Genomic DNA, 21183 nt, shown 5'->3' with positions numbered 1-21183 from the left:
GTTATGTTAAAAAATGATGCAGCTAAAATAGAATTCAAACATTGTTCCTTCTTTTGAAATAGCTTGCTAATATTCTTTCTACGTTACTTTGGAAAATTGGCCAGGAGGAAAATGTTTAACTTTTACAGCTAAACTTATGGACCTTGGGCTTCTTATTGTTTGAATGCCCAAACAGAGCCCCTTAAAACCATTATGCCTAAATAAAAGTAGTTCTCTTTAGAATTAAAATTATGAAGGCACTACTCTAGATTCTGAGATTTATACTTTTATTTTATCGTCATGTTTTTCCATGACTCTGCCATAATAAAGTAGTGTTCTGTATTTTTTCCGATTCAATCATGGGACAGCAATGCATCATGGCACACAGCAGGCAAGGCATGCATTCTGAAGGACAGCAGAACATTTTACACTACACAAAAAAAGCAAAGACACACTAGATACTGCCTACATACTGAGGTATAGCACGTGTGTACTAAACCCAATGTGCATAATGCCTACATACTGACATAGAGCATGATACATGTGTACTACACACAAAGGTACAGATGCACTAAATAGTCCCTCCATACTGAAGTACACAAGCACTGCATGTGTGTACTGCATGCAAAGCTACAGACACAATAGATAGCTTTACGTATTGAAGGGTAAACACCATCTTGTAGACACAAGAGATAATAAACACATACTGAAGAAAACAAAATATGCATACTTTGCAAAGTTTGAAAATGTTATATGTTCAGACAGCACTCAGTTCTCAGCTGTCATCTTTCTCAGTGGATTCTACATTATGGATTATTTTAATCCAGAGTGATGATTAGTAATCCTAGATCAAGGGCCACACACATCACCACCATCTTCTTCTTCCAGTAGCTACATCAGCTCCTTAAACCAAGGTATGACTGTGAAATACTGCAGCCATTTCTCCCAAAGTTATAAAATGTACACAGAAGTTTAGCCAGGCCAATGTCTTATTACTGCCCACATATCAATAGCTAGCCTTCACCAAGGACTAACCACTGATGTTTAAAAGGAGAGGTAAGATTTGGTATCTGGCAGACTATTCCTAAGTCATGATTGGAGGCTTTCAGTATTCAGGTCAGTGTCCTTAACTAGGACATTTGGCTTGTACACACTATTCAGGTCAGTGTCCTTAACTAGGACATTTGGCTTGTACACACTTTATGAAAACTTTCACAAAACTCACTGTTAAAAAAATGTGGTGGGTGTTGTGTTCCACTACAGAAGCAAAATTCCAAGTTGATAATCTAATTTACAGTTAAACATTCCCAGGCAGACATAATCTGACTTTTGCTTTGCTAATTTATTCAGAAGCTTAGAAGGTACTCGGTATAAATTTTCCTTAGATTTAGTATTGAGTTCAGGCTGCTAGGTAACAAGACATTTCCCTGCACTATATCTGGTTGGGTAAATACAGGTAAAGTGAAATTCAGCAGTAGAGATACTTGGAGGTCACAGTTTCACTGCAGATTCAGAGAAACATGCAGCACGATTCCCACACCTTTGATAACTAAATGCAAGGGGCAGGGGAAGGGATGCGTGTTGTGTGTTACTTCCCCCCTGTACACTTGTTTACTAGAATGTGGGCACAGTGCTTTGTGCTTCTCAATGCCGGCAGTGAATTTACTATAGCCATACATCTCTGCTGCTGATCACTTTAGTAATGATGTCCAACCAAACGTACCAATGGGAAATTTCTTGGTGCCTAGCAGCCTGAACTCTTCAGTATTAGTAATTAGCATTTGTGCTAATACTTCAAAGAAAATGTGTTTCTTTTTGATGAATATCAAGGGCAATTTTAACACCTCAAGTTCCCTGTGTTTCATAGACTCATTCTATGAGTCATTCATCACTGTTTTTTTCAATACCAAGAAGCTTAAGTAAAAAAACATAAAAAAGACAGAAAAAAACTTTTGCAGGGGGAAAACCCACCTATACCCCTCATATGAGGCCTCCTGATGTTTATATATTAACTTCAAGATTGCAACAGAGTTTGGAGAATTGGAAAATAAACAAACCAAAAAAAAAAACACATTGCAGTGTACTACTTGCACATCCCACAAAAAAAAAAAAAAAAAAAGCAGTTTAGAAAAAACACAGTCAAACAACTGAACACAGGTCACTCAAACAATTTAACCTGATCAAAGTGTAGGCATGCTGCACAGGACTAAACATTTAGCATACTGTTTTCCATAATTATTTGGAATGCTTAATTCGGGAAGTGTGTTCAAAACAGATGCATAGAATCTCTACCCATATCATCTAGTTGTGCATGTGTTTAGGGGTGCTTTCATTCAACGTGATGAAGACCTTGCTGTTATGCAGCATAGAGTTAGTGTACTTCAGAAATGAAAACAGTAAAAGGCATAAGAGTGGAGTAGCCTAAACACACCTTCTTAACACTGTAACACTGCAACACTGTGTTTCCCTAGCTCACAACACCTCAAAAATCACTTAGGTTCATAGGTTCATAGGTTCATACTAGGCTATCTGCCCTAAGGCATTTATAAGCCTAGCCAGAGTGTATGTGGCTTACACCACCCCTTAGGATGAGAATACTACGCCCTTTTAGGGTTTATTTTACTATGCCTCTGTCTAGTAGTGACACAGAGATGACCCCCGGGGTAAACCTACGATCTCCCATCCACTCGTCGAGATTTCTCTTGAATAGAGTCAGTGAGGGGCTCTGCCTAACATGGACTGGGATTCTGTTCCAGAGTGTAGGGAGCCTCTGGGTTATGAATCTGTCCCTCCAGCACGTACTATTTATTTCTGTGTTGAGGTTTAAGTCACTTGTTCTCATGGCTCTGATGGATTTGGATTTTTCTGAGGTGGAGCATGTCCATTAATTCAGGATTGGACATGGCCTTGTACGTCAGGCACAGATCACCTCTGAGTAGGCGGTATGCGACTGAATAGAGCTGGAGTTTTTTCAGTCGGGCAGCATATGACATATGTTTAAGACCCTTTATCCTCTTGGTGAGGAACTTTTGGGGTCTTTCCAACTGCTGCAGGTGTCGGGTGAGATACATCCCAAATGGGGCATTGTACTCAATCGTTGGCCTGATAAGAGAAGAGTACAGGGGCACAATGACCTCTCTTGATCTAGATGTGAAACCCTTCATGATAAGGTGGGCAATATAGAAGGTCTTCCTAACCACTTTGGCAATGTGAGTGTCAAATGAGAGGTTACTGTCAACCTGGGTCCCTAGGTCCCTGATTACCTCTTCCGTTCTTAATGGATTACTGCCTATGTGATTCTAGTAGACTGAAAAAGTGGTGTGGCTGAGATTGACATGCACTATTTAGTGAAGTTTCTCCCTTCCCCAGTGTTGTGTGTCCCTGGAACCAGTGTTGTGTGTCCCTGGAATTGCTATCTATCTCTCTATCTATCTATCTATCTATCTATCTATCTATCTATCTATCTATTATTATTTTTTTTTTTGGTGCTTATTTTTTGAGGGTAAGCTTACCTCCTGCAAAAAAGACTTATTTCACATTCTTACATTACACTGAATACAATGGTCAGAGAGGCCATGTGTTTGGACAGAGCTATAATCTGGGAAATACTGTGTCATTTTCTCAATGCAGAGCCTATCTTTTCATTAGGAATCCCAGACATGAAAGGAAAAGCCTAAAATTATCAATACATATGCTCATAACATAGCACTCTGTATACACTTTGTCAAAGAAACTGTATTTTCCTTTTTAAATGAAAGCAAACGTTCATGCTTTGAAGAGGATTTGCAACAATATTTATCTAAATTGAACATTGATTTAACCTTTTATGATATCAGAATTCTGCATGGTTATGCCATTATGACCACCATACATGTAAATTTAAGAAATCATATGGAAGTAATCTGCTATAATATTTTTGTCACAAAGAAGTTGAAAGTAATTTCTTATTCATGAGAAGATAAACTTTTTTATTTTTAGAGTATAAAAACTTATTCTGAGTATTCTAATAAGAGATAATTATTTTCCACATTGATGTTCCACAAGTAGACCTTTAGATGCATACATATGCTGTCATTTTGGATGATCATAGATAAATGTTATTAATATGCAACATTTTACAGACATTCTTTCGCTTAATAGTTTGCACTGCACACTTATCTAGTCAGTCCACTCTTCTGGGCCAGCCATTCTGTGCACTATTTATTCATACAAATGGGGTTTTGCCTCAAGTAAGTCAGTTGAAAGGTTACATATTGCTGGGGGTGTGGAAAAACTAATTCAACTATTTTGTGGAATTTTTTCATAACAAAATTAGTAAAAATCTATTATTTAATGGAGAATAATCTTTTAAAGAATACATCACTGACTAATATACACAGAAAGAAGCCTTAATCAAATGCAACTGCTCCTTTAAAATATACCACAATCACACAAAGAAGAAGCAAAGAAGAAACATTACTAAGCTATGAGTTACTCTCTCTCTCTCTTTATTTTTTTCTAGCACAGAGTGATCCTTACCTCCCTTTCAAACTAAAAAAAAAAATCATCATAAGCAACAAAAAATAGAAAAAAATCATAACTCAACCAGAACTGATTCCAATATCCCCAATACAATAAAAAATACTAAAATGCAAACACAAAAGAAAAAATCCAACTAAACATCATCATCATCCTCTATACAATGAAAAAAAACAGCCATGAAATAAATCAACTAAAAGGGAAACACGCTGTGCTACAAAAAACTTTAAAACAATGTTTTAGTTTTAATGAAACTGAATAATTTACAAAACAAAATAATAATGAAAACAAACAGGAGAAATATCAATAAAACAAAACAACACCTTGGACAGTACAGTGAAGAGAGACTGAAGACTCCATGAAAATAACACTTGAGTGCATGTACATTATTAAAATGAGAGACTGTTGCTGGAATTACTATAAAGATATAGTCATAAGCAAACTTTATACCAATGCTATTAAACAAATGTCTTCCTCTCTTCATGTAGGCAGTTTATTATAGTGCATCTTGACAACCTAACAAGAATTACCTTGTCAACAAATAGATTTCTAACACTTGTATTTCAAAACTGCAAACGACAGGGACATTGTAAATCACTCAGTTCAGTAAAAAAAAAAAAAAAAAAACTAAAAAAAACATGATGATGATATAACAGTTAAACATACTTGAAATGCTTTATGCTACCAGCAGAAACATTGTATGCTTATATTTGTAACAGACTAATGTAAATACCACAGTACAAGTTTGGTGCAAAATGTTTTGAAAACAATGAATTTATAAGACTGCTGCTTTCTATTGAAAGGTACATGATGCAAATTATATGCAAAATTACTATGCCATATTAGCATTATAATTATTTTAAATTATTAATGTGATAATTGCTCCTGTTAAAAACACTACTGCATCCTGAAAAGATATTTACAATTGTGTGTTAAATTTTACATTATCAGTTTGACATGAACAGAAACTTCCTTTTGTATGAACAAGTCAAAACAAGGGCACACTGTACATTTTATAGAAACTTAATAAATAATGCATATAATATTCTATAGTTTGCTAACATAACTCTTGCTAAAAAGGTAATGCTTTCAAAACATTACATTCTAAACTTCCCAAATGCTTTATAACAGGTTCTGATTAAGTTTTTTTTAACTATAAACAAACATATTGCTTAAACAAATAAAACATGTCATATTCTTACATTTGATGCTTAATTCTAGAAAATTACAACACATTTTCTCCTGTTGTACTCTATACCTTTGATCAGTTTATATGCCCTAGATATCATTACCTGACATGACTGCCAAATAAACCTGAGCTTTGTACATGTCTTCCTGCTTGTTCATCATAAATCTATGCCACTTCAAGACCAACAAAATAATTAAATGCCACTGTGACACAGATATCTTGCCGTTAATTTGGATATGCCACTTAAACAAAAAAGAGCAAAAAGTAATGAAGTACATTTTAGTTCTAATTTAATTATTATTATGAGGAGGAAGATCACTACAAATCAGGATTCTGGTATGGTTGGACCCCGGGGTCTTCTGATGCAGCAATAGAGACGAGTGATGACCTACCTACAATGTTCCCAGGATCCTAAACTGCAGTCAGGACACTGCAACACTCATTTTCAGAGTGATATCTAATATATGTCAACCAGATACCTCAACCACCTTCTATTAATTTCCATTTGTCAGCAATGGACCTTTTTTGTTCTTAGCCAAAGTACCATCCACATTGGTTCAGTTTAAACTATCATGTGCAACATATGACATTTGTGATATAACATATGACATTTGTGATATAACATATGACATTTGTGATATAACATATGACATTTGTGATATAACATATGATATCTGTGATATAACATATGACATTTGTGATATAACATATGACATTTGTGATATAACATATGATATCTGTGACATTCTTTGCATCAGTAACTGCAGTAATGGTAGTCAGACCATTTTGATGTTCAAAACGCAGGACGGTGTCTTCACTTATGTGAAAATGGTGTTTGTTTACAGGAAGATAGAATATATATTAAAGTAAAACAGAAAAGGTAGGGTTTTTATGCAGAAAAGAAGAGTTATTTTATGAATGATGAATTCTTTGAAATATTGTATACTTATAAGACTGAAACTGCATGAGCCACATGTGATTCATAAATGTATAAAGAAAAATGTGTATTTTTTACTCAGAGTCTGTGACCATGTATATATACCTGATCTCTGTAAAGCTGGCCCAATAACCATTCTAAAATACAGTATACATTACAAAAAAAAGTCATCACTAAACACAAATCATCTACTGTTGTCAGTCCTTTCTAAGTCTGATGTAATCAAACAAATATTAATTATGGTAGACTGGTGTACAACTTTGTAACATTTTTAGATAGTTACAGTGTACAAAATTTCATCCTGCTTAATTATGTCATAGTGGTATTTCAAGCAACCACTTAGTTAACTGTTTAATGATAAGCACCCTGTAATGCTTACCAGCAATAGATTTATTAAGTGTGGCATTCTTGACTGCTGGCAGGCTGTCCAACAATTGCCCAAAGCTGAGAGTTAAAAGAAAATTAAATGTAAGTAAATTGTTTTGGCTGAACAAAAAAAAAAGAAGCTCCATCTTGCATTTCTTGCTCGGCTGAAGACACATTCTCATAATTATTGTCTTAACTGCAGTACTGAATACTGCTAATTCAATTCTGTAACTAAGTTACAGTTAAAACTGCTGGCCAGTGTTTTTGGTTTGAATGCTTTATGGGCAGGCTTGCTTCAATCAGTACAGGAGTTATTAATAAAACAGCATGATTAGTACTTTTCAACATTGATGATTTTACTTTGAGATACAGCATGACACAATATGTTAAAAGGACCACTGAAAACAACAGGTTACCACCTATGTTCTATATCTGTAGTAGAATTGCATAAGAAACAAACAAAAATAGAAAAATAAGAGTGGTCAGTCTCTGAATAGGCACAGAACTTTTATAAAGATAACATCACAATGACTTTTTACAACTAAGGGTTGCACTTAAGATTAATCTGACTGGATAGCCTGGAAAAATGAATACCTCATATTTTGGAAAAAAAGTTGTCAACAGTTCAGAACTGATGATGATGATTTTCTTAAAAACAATTACTGAAGAAAATCTTGGAAATGGAATGATTTCAGGGGGGGGGGGGGACAGGCTATGAGATCATCTCATAAAAACATGGCATCATTCCAAAAATGAAAACATTTTACATGGTCTTGCTGACATTAGCAAAAGAATGTAAAGAATAAAGCATATTGCTCATATGGAAGCGGTCAGTAAGAAATTTTGAAAAGGAAGTAATCGTCATAAAGTCTCTCACTGAATACCTACTTTACTGCTTAGTAGGATACATGGCACATTGCTAATTTCAGCACATTTAATCTTTAAAAAGTGTTTGTTTATAGTTAAAATTTTTATCGGAACCAGTTAAAAAGCATTTGGGAAATTTGGAGTACAAAGGTTTGAAAACATTACCTTTTTTAGCATGAATTATGGTCAGCTGAAAACAATTTTCTCATTTCAAATATGTCACTTATCACATGGGATAATTTTAAAAAGGCCCAGGATACTGATCTGTATAGTTTAGAGGAAGAGAGGCAAAGATTGGTGTTTGTAAAGGTAGTACATCAAAATAAACAAAGCAACTAATAGCATGTCTAGAGATATCAATATACTTTATCATAAAAACGTTATCAGAAAAACACTGCTACAGCATGGAGACTGCACATCCTCTTGGTGCTGTATATTTGCTTGCTATTCAGATCAAACAGAATCTTTAATAAAAAGCAAGAGAGAAGTCTAGAATTTGGCAGGCGAGGCTAATTTTAAATAAGTATAAAAGCATAATTTTCTTAATGCACAAAAATATTACAAGATTAGCATTGATTGTGTTAAAATTATGAATCACACATAATTGTAACATTCCTAACTGAATGTATAATTACACAAAAAAAGCAAACTAATAAGATATTCTCTTGCTGAGGTGGTATGACCTTGAATATATAAAATAGGATGGTATGGGGGCAGAGACTCCCATATTATTTAGGGATGCAGGGGATTTGCTTCCATGTAAATAACAATTTTTAAGTTATTTTAGCTATTCTCACTATCATAATTTAATGTTTGAAGAAGAATATTGCAGTGTTTAATGCTGTGGTGACTTACATCAGCTGCCAAGGATAGCAACCTGAACAGGACAGTCAAAGAAGGATGATGCCTGAAAGTAACTACTGAAGACTACAGTACAATGAGAGAAGGACAGGAAGGGCAGGTAGTATGATTTGGTACATACGTACAAAAGTAATAAGCAGCAAAAGATGATGCCTACTTTACCTGTTGAGGTCTGAAAGTGAAAGCTATGAGCATATAAGAATATATACAGTTGGAGAGAGACATACAGACAGGGCATACAATAACATGAGCCTGATAAGCAAACAAGACAAATGAATATGAGCTACCACGCAGGCATGAATGAAGCAACATGAACAATAGTTTTGAAAAGAACAGCACAGCAATGTTAGGGAATTTACATTGTGAGTGATCTACGATGTATGTAAAGAAGGTTGAAGAACATATTCCTTTATACAGATGGTAGCTAAATTTCTCTGCGGGAAGTGGTAGAAAATGCAACCTTTCCAAGATAATTACAAAATTGACATTCAATAATTCTTAAAGAAAATAAACACATGAGGAACTGTATGGAATTTATTAGCATGACTATAGTAGAGAGTCGATTATCCGAACGTCAATTATCAGAACCAGTCTTCCAAAGTTTTCGGGTAGGAAAAATTATAAAGTCTGAATATATAAACATTATATGTATTCACTTGAGCATGTTTTTTGAGCTTGTAGCCAAGCTTGCGTGTGAAAAAAATATTTGTTGTCCACTGGAATCACTGAATGGTTGAAAAGTGTATTCCTGCATGCAGAAATAAGATTTTAGAAGTTTTTATCTGGTTCAGTTATATGATTGATTATCCGAACTACCCTAGGTCCCAATTAGTTCAGATAATCAACTCTCTACTGCACAACAAAATTCATGAATGGACTAATGAGGACCAACATTATTCTCATAAATCAAGCTCCATTATTAAAACAAATGTACTGTTTTATTATTATTTATACATGACTAAAACTGAAAGAGCCAATCTATGCATGCCTAAAATTTAAAGATTCAAAGTTGTTACTCTGAAGTACATGTACAAAGTGAGAAAAAAGCTGAAACAATTCACATTCAAGAATTTTCTTTACTTGTTAATCCACAGCTGGAACCTAAGTTACACTTTATGGTGCACTGGAGGACAATAGTGATCTAGAAGGGTATCTAAAGATATCTGCACCCAAGTCAAAAACTGTACAATAGTAGTGCCACTGTCTAGCTTTAGATTAATTGTGAAACAGCCCAGTAATATAACAATTTAAATCCCAGCTTTCACTTGTTTTCTGTAGTAGTTGTGACAAAGATATGGGCTCCTATAAACAGAGGTGGCTAACTTCACGGCACCCATGCAAATGGAAATCAGTTGCAAGACCGCTGAATCATACACCACTGCACTGTACAAACACGCACATAAATGCATGGATCTCGCCATACCCAATAGAACCAAGACGCTCTCCGGGAAAAAAAGGAAGCCAATCTGGTGGTCCCCTGCCATAAACAAACTCTGCAACAGAAGGAGGAAACTGATGCGGAATAAGGTGAAGTCCCAATTCTGGAAAAACTCCCTTATCAACCTCAACAAAAAGTTGAGATCCCTCATCAAATCCTCTAAAGCTAGCTATGAAAACAGAATTGCAGCAGATAGTAAAGACAACCACAAGGCCTTCTATAGTTATGTAAAGAATCTCCACAACAATACCCAGACTTGCTCCGAGTTACTGCACCTCCTATAATGAGCCAACAGATATTGCCAATATACTGGCCGACAGATTCAATGTCAACTTTACCCCTCTCCCCCCACCAAGGGACCAGTCACAATACCAGTAGATTGCCAGGCACCCAGTACTACTGCTGCACAGGTTAAAACAGCACTGTACAAGGCCAATAATACATCTTCTATGGGACCTGACAATATCCCTGGCTGTGCTCTACATGAACTACAGAGTTAATTGGCACCTCACCTGTGTGCCCTGTTTAATTGCAGCCTCACCTCAGGCTTTGCCCCTATCAAATGGCGCACTGCTACAGTCATCCCTCTCCACAAAGGAGGCACAACTACATACCCTGGGAACTATTACCCCATTAGGAATCATAGAAAAACTCACTAAGCTAGGCATCAACCCCTGTATCACTAGATGGGTTGCAAACTGGCTCACAGGTAGAACCCACAGTGTGAAAGTAGCTGACTCCAAGTCAGACTGCCAATCAGTCACAAGTGGAGTCCCACAGGGTTTAGTCCTGGGTCCCCTCCTGTTTGGTATCTACTCTTCTGAAGTCCAGGCCAACATGAAGGGACTCTGGCTGACAAAATTTGCAGATGATTGCAAATTGGGAGCTAGTATTAACTCCCCGAGTGATGTTGACATCCTACAGAAAGGCCTCACTGAGACCAACAATTGGTGTCAAAACCATGGCCTTAAGCTTTGTGCCAAAAAATGTGTCATCACCCCCTTTGGGAAAAACCCAGTTACCATGAATTACCACATCGATGGTAACCCACTGAACACAGAAGGGGTTATAAGAGATATGGGAACATAGGTTGACAGCAACCTCTCTTTTGACCACCACATAGCCACTGTGGTCAGAAAGTCCTTCTATATGGCACATCTCATTACTAAGGGTTTTGCATCCAGGAAGAAAGAGGTCATTGTCTCCCTTTACTTTTCCCTCATTAGGCCAATCATTGAGTACAATGCTCCATTTAACATGTACCTAACTAAACACCTGCAACAACTGGAGTGGCCACAAAAGTAACTCACAAAAAGGCTCCTACGTCTTAAACATTTGTCCTATATGGACAGACTAAAAAAAAACTCCAACTATTCTCTGTCTCATATCACCTACTTAGAAGCGATCTCTGCTTGACTTACAAAGCAATGTCTGACCCAGCTCTGTTAGAAATGCTACATCTAAAGAAATCCCAATCCCTCCATACCACATGGTCCAGAGATGTCAACCTCATTACCACAATCAACAGAACATGCTGGAGGGACAGGTTCATAACCCAGAGACTGGAATAGACTTCCCATACATGTCAAGCAGAGCACTTTACTGGCCCTCTTCAAGAAAAATCTTGATGAGTTGATGGGAAATGGAAAATTCACCCCAGGGATCACTCCAGTGGCTTTACTCGACAGAGGCACTGGGAATTATGGTCGGGTGGCACGATGCCAGGGTAATCCTATGGGCTAGACTTGTAAAGGCTCCAGGGCCATTTCCCTAGTACACACCTATGAGCCTTTGTAAAATGTTTATATTAAATGCATCTTTTCAAGTGCTATGTTTGTGTGACAAATATGTGGTAATGTGAGAATATTCTGACTGATGTTGGAGTTCTAGTTCTATCAAAATAACTTGAAAACATAATTACACATTTTTAGCTGTGGAGCAAATAAAACTTGCTTGTAGCATAAACCCTGAATGCATCAAAGATGACCAATGCCTGACTAGGAGTTCTAACTATTGAAATGTTGGGTAGGAGAGGGTGGCTATTGACAGACTGACCTGGCTTGTCCATCTTGTGGGGAGGGGGAAAGCTGGAATCACTGCTGTTAAGATACACAGCAAAAGCAGCAATCAAGATGTCAAAGGGAGGTATGTACATCAAGCAGCAAAACACTCCAGTGGCTGAATGATGTTCTCTCATTGCTAGTGTGACCCCACAAGGACATGGATAGGACAATTTGCTTTCGTGCCCCACAGAGAATGAAACTGTCAATTAATCACTGGTGGTAGAGGTAGACAAGCGCTGGAAGCATAAAAAGCATGTTAAAGAGATGACAAATGAAGTATGAAGCACATGTACGCGAGTAAGATAAGCATGGCTTATATTCATTCTAGTGCCTTAGCAGTGCAGTACTAGCACTTAATTTATAACTGTTTGCTGAACGATTAAATTGAGTAACTCTTAACAGGTTATTTCTTCAATACTTTAAATGTATGTATTTACAGATAATTTTAGATGTTGAGTTATGAACTTACAGTAAAAAAGTTTGTCACTAAACCCATCTGCTAGAAAATATACTTGAATACATAAGAGGGGACTGCTGCATCCTGAGGTCCCATCCTTTAGAAGAAATGTAAAATCAAAGTCAATCTGAATGAGCTGATGGTTGTTCAGATGGACATTAAACATATGGAAAAAATGTATTTTACTTGGTAACCCCTGCCTATCTATATTCATTTGAGCAAAGGACTATCACGGCAAATATGTGACTATTACAACAATATATTTGCGTCTCATGGGCATATCACAATCAGTTATCTACAGACTCTGTTTTCCTTATCATTTGTAAGAGGGTTTACCACCCACCTTATTACCAAGGTAAGCCCCCACACAACTATTTTAAAAGTAGGAGGGGGATTAATGGAGTCGCAACCCCTTACAAATGGTATTAATGGAAAATGAAGTTTGAAGATACAGACACAGGTACGTGTAATGGAAGCTTCTTACACATAACATAATTTTATTCACTCATTATAAAAATTACTTTTGGTCATGACAGAGAAGGGTGTGATCAGGTAGATCTGATTCTGTGGTCACAGCTGAAGAATAAACTGAAACTCTAAAACCACTGAAGTCACTCCTGATGCACTTATAACAACTGCTGGCAATGATTCATGATGAGGAGCAGGAATTAGTGAACTAAAGTTCAAGCAGATACAGCCTCATCCAGTTTGATCGAAGGTATCAAAGCTTATTCACTTCTGGAGTTCCTGAATACAGTGCAATAACTCTATGTAAGTATAATACTTTTACTTCTGACAGTATTCTGCAGCAACATGACCTATGGTCGTTACCAGTATATTTAGGACACAAGTATATATTTGTTTCCATCCTACAAAGACAGATATAGCCAGCATCTTTGAGTATGTACAGCTTTTGTTTCTATGGACTGCCCATCTGACAATAAGAAGCACCAGGGGCAAATGAAGAATATAGAACTTTTTTACCCTAAGTCAGAGTAGAAACAGATCTCCTTGTAATAAAATAATACATGAGATTTAAAGTAGTACACTGAAGATAGGTCAAGCAAAGCATCTATTCTGTGGTTGTAGAAATAAAACAGTAGAGAATAGAAAAGCTGAACAAAAAAAATGTTTGGGGTCATGCAACAAGTGTCAAAGAAGCAAAACTATGATCCTTAGGTCAGCAGTTCCTGGTTCTAATGCCACCACTTTTCTTTAACTAAGAATCTTTCATTCCACTTTGTGCATATAAAATGACATACTTTATGTACCTGGGACAAAACTTATGAACTGCACTATGTGTGCAGTTTACACAAATAAACAAAAAGAAATACAGAATCAGAAAATCCAACCAAGAATGTTTTAAATAGTATAAGCATAACCTTCCAGTGTAAAATGCCAAGCATTCTGGAGTACAGATCCTCTAACCAAAGGGATTATGATATGCTCATGGCTGAGAAGAAATATTTCCATTTGTCATACATCTGCATCAGTTTATCAATGCCAATTGCCACTGATTGTAATCGGAACTGTCCTCCATTACTTTCTGGTGTGGCTGTCCATACTCTGTTATACATAATGGCTGGTTATACCTATCTTCTGGTTGACATTGTGTGTCAGTTTGAAATAACTGATCCTCCAAAAATGACCCACCAAGACCATAGCTTTGTTCATGCAGGTGGATTTCATTTGGCAACACATGTGAATCTCCAAGTAAAAAGTTGGCAAACCTGGAAAAAAAAACAAACGTTTTTGTGAGTAAATGAGGTGAGGCTATGATGCAGAAATGCTCATCACTAAGAAAAGTCAGCAAGTAAAGCATTACATAAATAGCATTGTTTCCCTGCTTTTGTTGCCCACTGTCTATAAATAAAATGAGATGAAACAAAGCAGAATTAGGTTTACTTTGTGGCATTTTCAGTACCATATTATGCAAAGCCACTCTTCTCATTATAGAAAGATTATAAAAGATGAGAGTCTGCTAACAGTGACTGATTGAGCTGTACATCTCATAGATTCCTACAAGGATGGTTTGTTGGTACCAGCCTTTTTGAGTATGTGAATTCACCTTATGTCAGTCCTTACTAACTATGAAAGTTGAAGTACTAGGAGGAGTAAACACACAAAGTACTGCATGGCAGAATGTTTTATCAGAAAATATTTCTTGATGTCACATTAGCTTGAATTCTGGTTAGACAATTGAGAAACAAAATGTTCATTTCAGTTTGATTCCAGTGAAAAGTATAAACACCTACCAGCACAAAAGTTATATTTCATTTAATCAAAATGAAGTTCATCACTGAACGTTGGCAGGTACTCTGTTGATGTCCAACTCTTACATAGCTTATAAATACTTTACCACTGAGCCACTCATTTAATCTAGTATCTGCTGAAATATTTTGCATTACATGTACTAAAATTAACTGACACTGAGCAATACCAAACCAAAGAAGTGATTAAAATTCTCCTGGATGCAAAAGAATTAACTCATTATCAAAACCAAACTCAATTCTTTTTAAAAAATTCTTTGCACCATGGCAAATTAAATGGTCCAATATCAGTGGAAATCTAGATAAACAGTGACATTGATTTTACGAAATGTGCACTTTGGCAAATACTAATGAAGCCTCTGTTTGAACTACAAGATAAAGATAACACTGGAAGGCTGTAAAATGTATTTTAAAGCAGTTTAGTAAACCAGAAGATGATGTCTTGGATTGAAAAGCTACAAAGCAAACTACAGTATGAAATATGGCACATGCCTACTGAAAATATTTGTTTCACAGCGAGACCAAGCAATGCTACACTAGTAGTCTTAATGAGTACAAATAAAAATCTGCAAGTGGGTGAAACTTAGGACTCATTACTGGACACAACAGTATCAGTTAACCTGCATAAAATGGATTTAGTAATAGACTACCCTGTATGCATAGCAAAATGTAAATAATTCATTAAGCAAATATGCATACTGAACAAAGCAATGTTAAACATTGTAGAAACTTTTGTAATAATAACTCTCTACCAAGTCTAGAAAATTCAGAATCTTTGGCTGGAAGTATTTTGTAAATGAGTCCACTGCAATAAATGTAAACAAAGTGATTAATACAGGCTGAGATAAGATGTATAAGTGCATAAGGCAGGTTGATAGCAGAGGCAAAACTTCCACTGCTGATCTGCATACCAAAATGGACAGAATCCTAGAGAAGGTAGTAAAAAAATTAACCAATCCCTAAGAGATTACATCAACAAAACTTTCCAGAGATTTGACAAAATAGAAATGGCACTCTACCTCCACTCAGCTGATATAACTACTGTGAAGAAAACATGGGGGGGGCATGCAAACAAGTTGTTTGATTTAGAAATCTTGAAAGAAGAAAGACTGATCAAGGTTGAAGACAAGGAGAGGCGAGAGAGAACCTTTGCTTTATGGGGAATCCCAAAAGTCTGGGGGGAAAAGATTCTAAATCTTTTATGACCTCTCAACTCAGAAAGTGGAATGCTTTACCCCAAGAAGCAGTATTGCTAGTTCATACCCATAGGGTTTATGTGCTAGTGGATTAGGAGGATCCCAGGCCAAGCCTAGTTAAAGTGCAGAATTTGTCCCTTAAGAAATACAAGTGCTTGTGGAAGCAAGTGAAGCAACTATTAATAGGGGATAAGAAAGTGTTTGCAGACAATGACTAGTCTTTAGAGGCTAGAAAAAGAAGAAACACATTTGTTCCTTTGTTTAAGATACTAAAGCAGCTCCATCTAAGATTTTGTTTTGTTTATCCAGCTATTCTTAAAGTAAATTTCCTAACTGGCCTAAAAACATTTTTGGACCCTGATGCTGCACTATGAGAATTTGACAGGTTTAGAGTCTTCTGAGCTGACCGCATTGGAGCAGAAGAAATAACTGCTAGTATATTGGGACGAAATCAACAGACAAAGGTATCAAAAGGAAAATGACAAGTTAAGTTATTGCCAGCATTTAAGATGAAGATGTAAGGGAAAATAAAGAAGGCAATTAAAAACTACTCAAAGAGACAGCGGGAGCAATCATAGGATTGTCTGTGCTAGTGGAGCTGAGGTTGGAGTTGCTATTAATGGAGGAAGAAGGCTGAGCATTATTGCTGGAGTAAGAATACTTTATGTTTGGGGCTGAGTTTGGATCTGCTATCAGTGGAGGAAGAAGGCTAAGCATTATTGCTGGAGTAAGAATACTTTATGCCTGGTGTAGAAGAAAGTGTTTACCTAAAATGTGTTTGCTTCTTGATATTCACTTGTACTTTGTGAGAACTTACCAGACTTGTCATAATACAACCCATACAGTTCTAGTACACATAGGCAAATCTTTGGCTTGTATTGCTAGCAGGAAAAATATAATTTCAAACTTTACTCTGATTTAACTCTATTACAGGGCAACAACATTCATCTAGTAGGATACACTAATTTGCTGAATTAGAAGAACATTTGACAGAAGACAGGTAATGCTGTAATAACTTTTGAATAACTTTTAATTTTTTTGTTTTGAGGGGAGTGCACATGATAAATATAATATATGGAAAAAATTGTATGGTTTTGGCACTAAAAACCCTAACAAATGTGTTTTCAACAATCTTGATAATCATCACATTGATTCTCCCTACAGTCACAAGAAAATTTCTGTGTTTTATTCCTGAAATCTGAAAGGAAGATAGCTGGTTTATTTATCAGCCCCATTAATAGACACCAAGAAATAACTGCACTTATTTTAAAATGGATCACGGACCTTAAAAATAACAACTTAAATAATGATGAATCTTAGTTTATAAAATTAGTTCTTTTATTAAATAGGGAGTGGGGGAACACCGACTAATGGAGAGTTAATCTGACAGACTTTATCTGCTTGCTGTTGTCAAACTCAGGCTTGTAAACAGCAAAAGAAGACAACATTTTCAGTGGGCAGATAGTGAGAGATGTGCATAACACTTGTTTGATTCTTCTTAAAGCGTTATGGTTTGAGGAAAATTAAGTTTTTGAATTATAGTACTGCTACAAAAAATGAGATTTTAATTAGTGGAATGTGCAGGTTTGCTGTTACTGAGCATGTTGGCACATGTCAGAGTCGGTCCTGAAATCATAACTTTAACTTGAAGACTTGACTAGGAAATCAAAGCTGATGACTTGGAATGGCAGTAGGATGGCTGGTGGTAGCAAATGAAAATGCCGCAGAGTCTATTAGAAACTGCAGCTAATAGTATAATGCTACAACAGAGTAATCTATTTACAGAACTAGAAAGAATGGTCAGGAAAGGATTTAGACAGGGTTATGCTGCAGACGCTCTTGAGAGCAGCAAAACAGGGGTTCTGACCTTGATTAAAAGGGGAACACCTTTTAAAGCACATAAGGTGAAATTAATGAACAGGGCAGATTTGTCTTCGAAGGGAATGGGGATTAATATTAGGCAATTTTTGCTTACTATCAAAAACAGTAATTGAGGAAGCAAAACAGATATTCCTCCTGGTGACTGAATGTACGTAAGGAATAGATAACTCTTCCTGGTGGAAAATGGAAGTTGGTCAAAGACAGATTAAATTTCTCTTGGAAGCCCAGAAGATTTACATTATTTAGAGAAAGTAGGATATTTAAAAAGCTAATAAAACTGTACAAATTGTAGATGTGGGTGTAATACTCCCAACTTCTAAGCAGATCACTAATATCACTGCAATATGGAACCAGGACTCATTTAGATAGATGGCAAACAACAGATGAATACGCTGAATTCATTCCAGCAACTATGACATACCTCCTTTTGTTACTTGATTATACTCAGGTAAACCCAGAAGTAAGGAACTTAAAGGCTAGTAAACACCGAAAACAGTGTCAACTTCTTATACATTAGGTGTAAGATTCAGGACACAAATGTTGGTGTGGAAGGAGAAAAAACACAGGGAACAATGGAAATTGCAGATATTGAAATAACTGCAAGACAGGGAAGACCATTTGGAAGAAAACAAAGAAAAAAACATGGGAGGTTGTAACCTGAAAATTATTGAAAAGAGAAAGTGGAGAAAAAGTTGACCAAGAATCAGGCAGAATGAAAAAGCCTATTTTACGATAACTCCCCTAAATATCAAAGAGTGCAGGTAGGAAGATTAAGGCAGATGAAGGTAGAAAGCTTTATTTTAAAACTAAATTGTTTGAAAACAAAAAAAAAATGACCAAGACCCCAAAAGATATTAGGGAAATAATAAAAGACTTTTACACCTATTTATGCAACAAGTGAAAAGAAGGGGGAGACTTGCAAAAAAAGGATGGATACGTTTCTTGGGGACTTTGATATCCTAATGCAGCATATAATGCTAGAAGAAACTGAGGAACAGATGCAGGAGGTGGTGGGAAGTAAAACTACTAAGGGGATGGATTCCCTGTGGAACTATGGAACAGGTTAAGACAAAATAATAGTAAAATGGATGTCCTGTTCAGGGAGATAAAGGAATTTAAGAAGATCCCAGAATCCTACCAAAAGAAGGTAAAGATCCACATGTCCCATGGTTATCATCCAATTTCAGTTCTCCAGCACAATTATAAGGTTTATATAGACCTTTTAGCCAACAGACTGTCAAAATTGTTGCTGTTTGTATGATGGATAAAATAGCTACCAGGCCTAGAAAATTCTGAATCTTTGGCTCAAAGTATTTGCATACATATTTTTATACTCCAGTCAGAATACACAAAATGTACCCAGAAATGGGTCTGAATTGCCAGAGATGTGAGGGAGTTATTAGGGGGGATTAGAAACAAGTCTTGTAGAATGTAAAAAGTTGGAAAATTGCTCAAAGGATTTGCAAGAACTAATGCAAATGGTAATAGGGCCCAAATGAGAGCTGACAAAAATAAGCTTTTTGTCTAAACCAAATTCATGGTGCTAATGGAAGGAATGACATGAAAGTGGTAGCTAGTTTACTGTCGTTAATTGCAAAAAAAAAAAAAAAGGATGACAAGAAAATGGAAGTCTCCCCAGCAACCAGTCACTGAAGATGATGACAAATCTGGAAACATTACAAAGTCAGGTGTTAAGGGCTATTCAAAGTAAACTACTTCAGAAGAAATGGAATTTTTGGAGAAAAGTTAAGAACAGGAGGCAATACAAGGGTCACTATAGTTAAAATGAAATTATATATATGTTAATAATCAGGTAATGTCTAAATAGATAAAGAGGCTAATGTCATCTTTAAGCTGTTCTAAAGTTGCCTTTGTAAACTCTGGTATTGGGTTGAGCCCCTTGTATAAAGTGCTTAGCTACCAATTAGAGTTTTTTTCCGATATATAGGGTTAACTGCCACAATATTAAAGTATATACATTTAGAATTCTTCAATGAAATTTATAAAGCAACGTTTAAAAATAATTAAATAAATACATATATATGTACATACATGTTGTGTCTTTTGGTTTTTCCCGGTCAGGAGTCGCCACAGCGGAACTCCAGTCCGCTAATGATTGGCAATAGATTTTACGTGCCGAGTCGCCAGCCCTGATGCACAACCTTCAATGAAGGTATGCCCATTCACTCATGTCTCCACACAGAAGACGCTTTAGCTGAGAATCGAACAGGACAACGTTTTACTGTGAGGCGACAACGCTACTGCAGCACCACTGTAAAAAATAAAACCACCCATGTCATGCTAAGTTCTAATTGAGATTCCGACCTTTAAAATGAAGGGGGGCACAGGTAAAAGAGAAACAGAAACCAGAAGTAAACATCACTACTAGGCAGAGTAGATAACTTATTTTTGAGTAGTAAGAAAATGTTACGAAATGAGTGATTATGGGGTTATACTGTCTTGGAAGCCCTTACATTTATCAGCTTCTAATAGATGACTTTTAAAGGCTTTGTAGAAAGATAGGCAGGATTTAATACTTTTGATTAAACAAGACATGCCAATTCAATTAGGTTTAAGAAATATGGAAATTTATCAAGGATGTATACAGACTTCACATTTCAGTAGATATAAACATTTAGGAATACTATCATACAATGTGTTAAAAGTGTGTCTGCTGAAATTATGAGGACTAAGACTGCAACCCTAAAAATAGCAGAAATAAAAGTATGCATGTGTGAGGGATATATTTATATATGGAAGCCTAAATTTTGATCTCAGATCTGGAAATCAGTGAATGCCACTCACAGACTGCAGAAAACATTGATCTAAAGGGGATCAAACTACATAAATAAATAAATAAAACAGAGGTTATGGCAGAGAGCAAGCCTCCCTGCATGCCACACACTCTGCTGATTATATATTCCAACTCCAAGACTGCACTACATTGGTGAAAGGGCATATTCCTCAATCCCCAATTTATTGTGATCTCTAACATAAAACATCAACACTTTTCAAACAGCTGATTTTCAATAAGGTTTACGGACTCCTTTCCCAGCTGATGAAATACTCAATGATGAAACAGTATGCACCTCTATGTACATATGTATGTCTATACATATGTAGGTATATATACATATATATATATATGGGTCTACATGATA

The 21183-nt window shown here is 36.2% G+C and overlaps 1 protein-coding gene across 1 annotated transcript in view; it reads right to left on the bottom strand.

Moving 5' to 3' along the window:
* Window positions 1-11853: 11853 nt before the first annotated feature.
* Window positions 11854-21183, bottom strand: part of LOC122809330 (nuclear envelope integral membrane protein 2-like) — a 789373-nt gene continuing 780043 nt past the window's right edge. Inside the window, exon 9 of the mRNA XM_044080732.1 lies at window positions 11854-14405. Within this exon, the coding sequence (XP_043936667.1) occupies window positions 14165-14405 (241 nt within the window). The 3' untranslated portion in view covers window positions 11854-14164. The remainder of the gene's footprint in view (window positions 14406-21183) is intronic.

This window comes from Protopterus annectens, chromosome 8.part0 (assembly GCF_019279795.1).
Source record: "Protopterus annectens isolate FY-2018-M chromosome 8.part0, PAN1.0, whole genome shotgun sequence".
NCBI lineage: Eukaryota > Metazoa > Chordata > Ceratodontiformes > Protopteridae > Protopterus > Protopterus annectens.
This window is presented reverse-complemented; position numbering and strand designations above follow the sequence as displayed.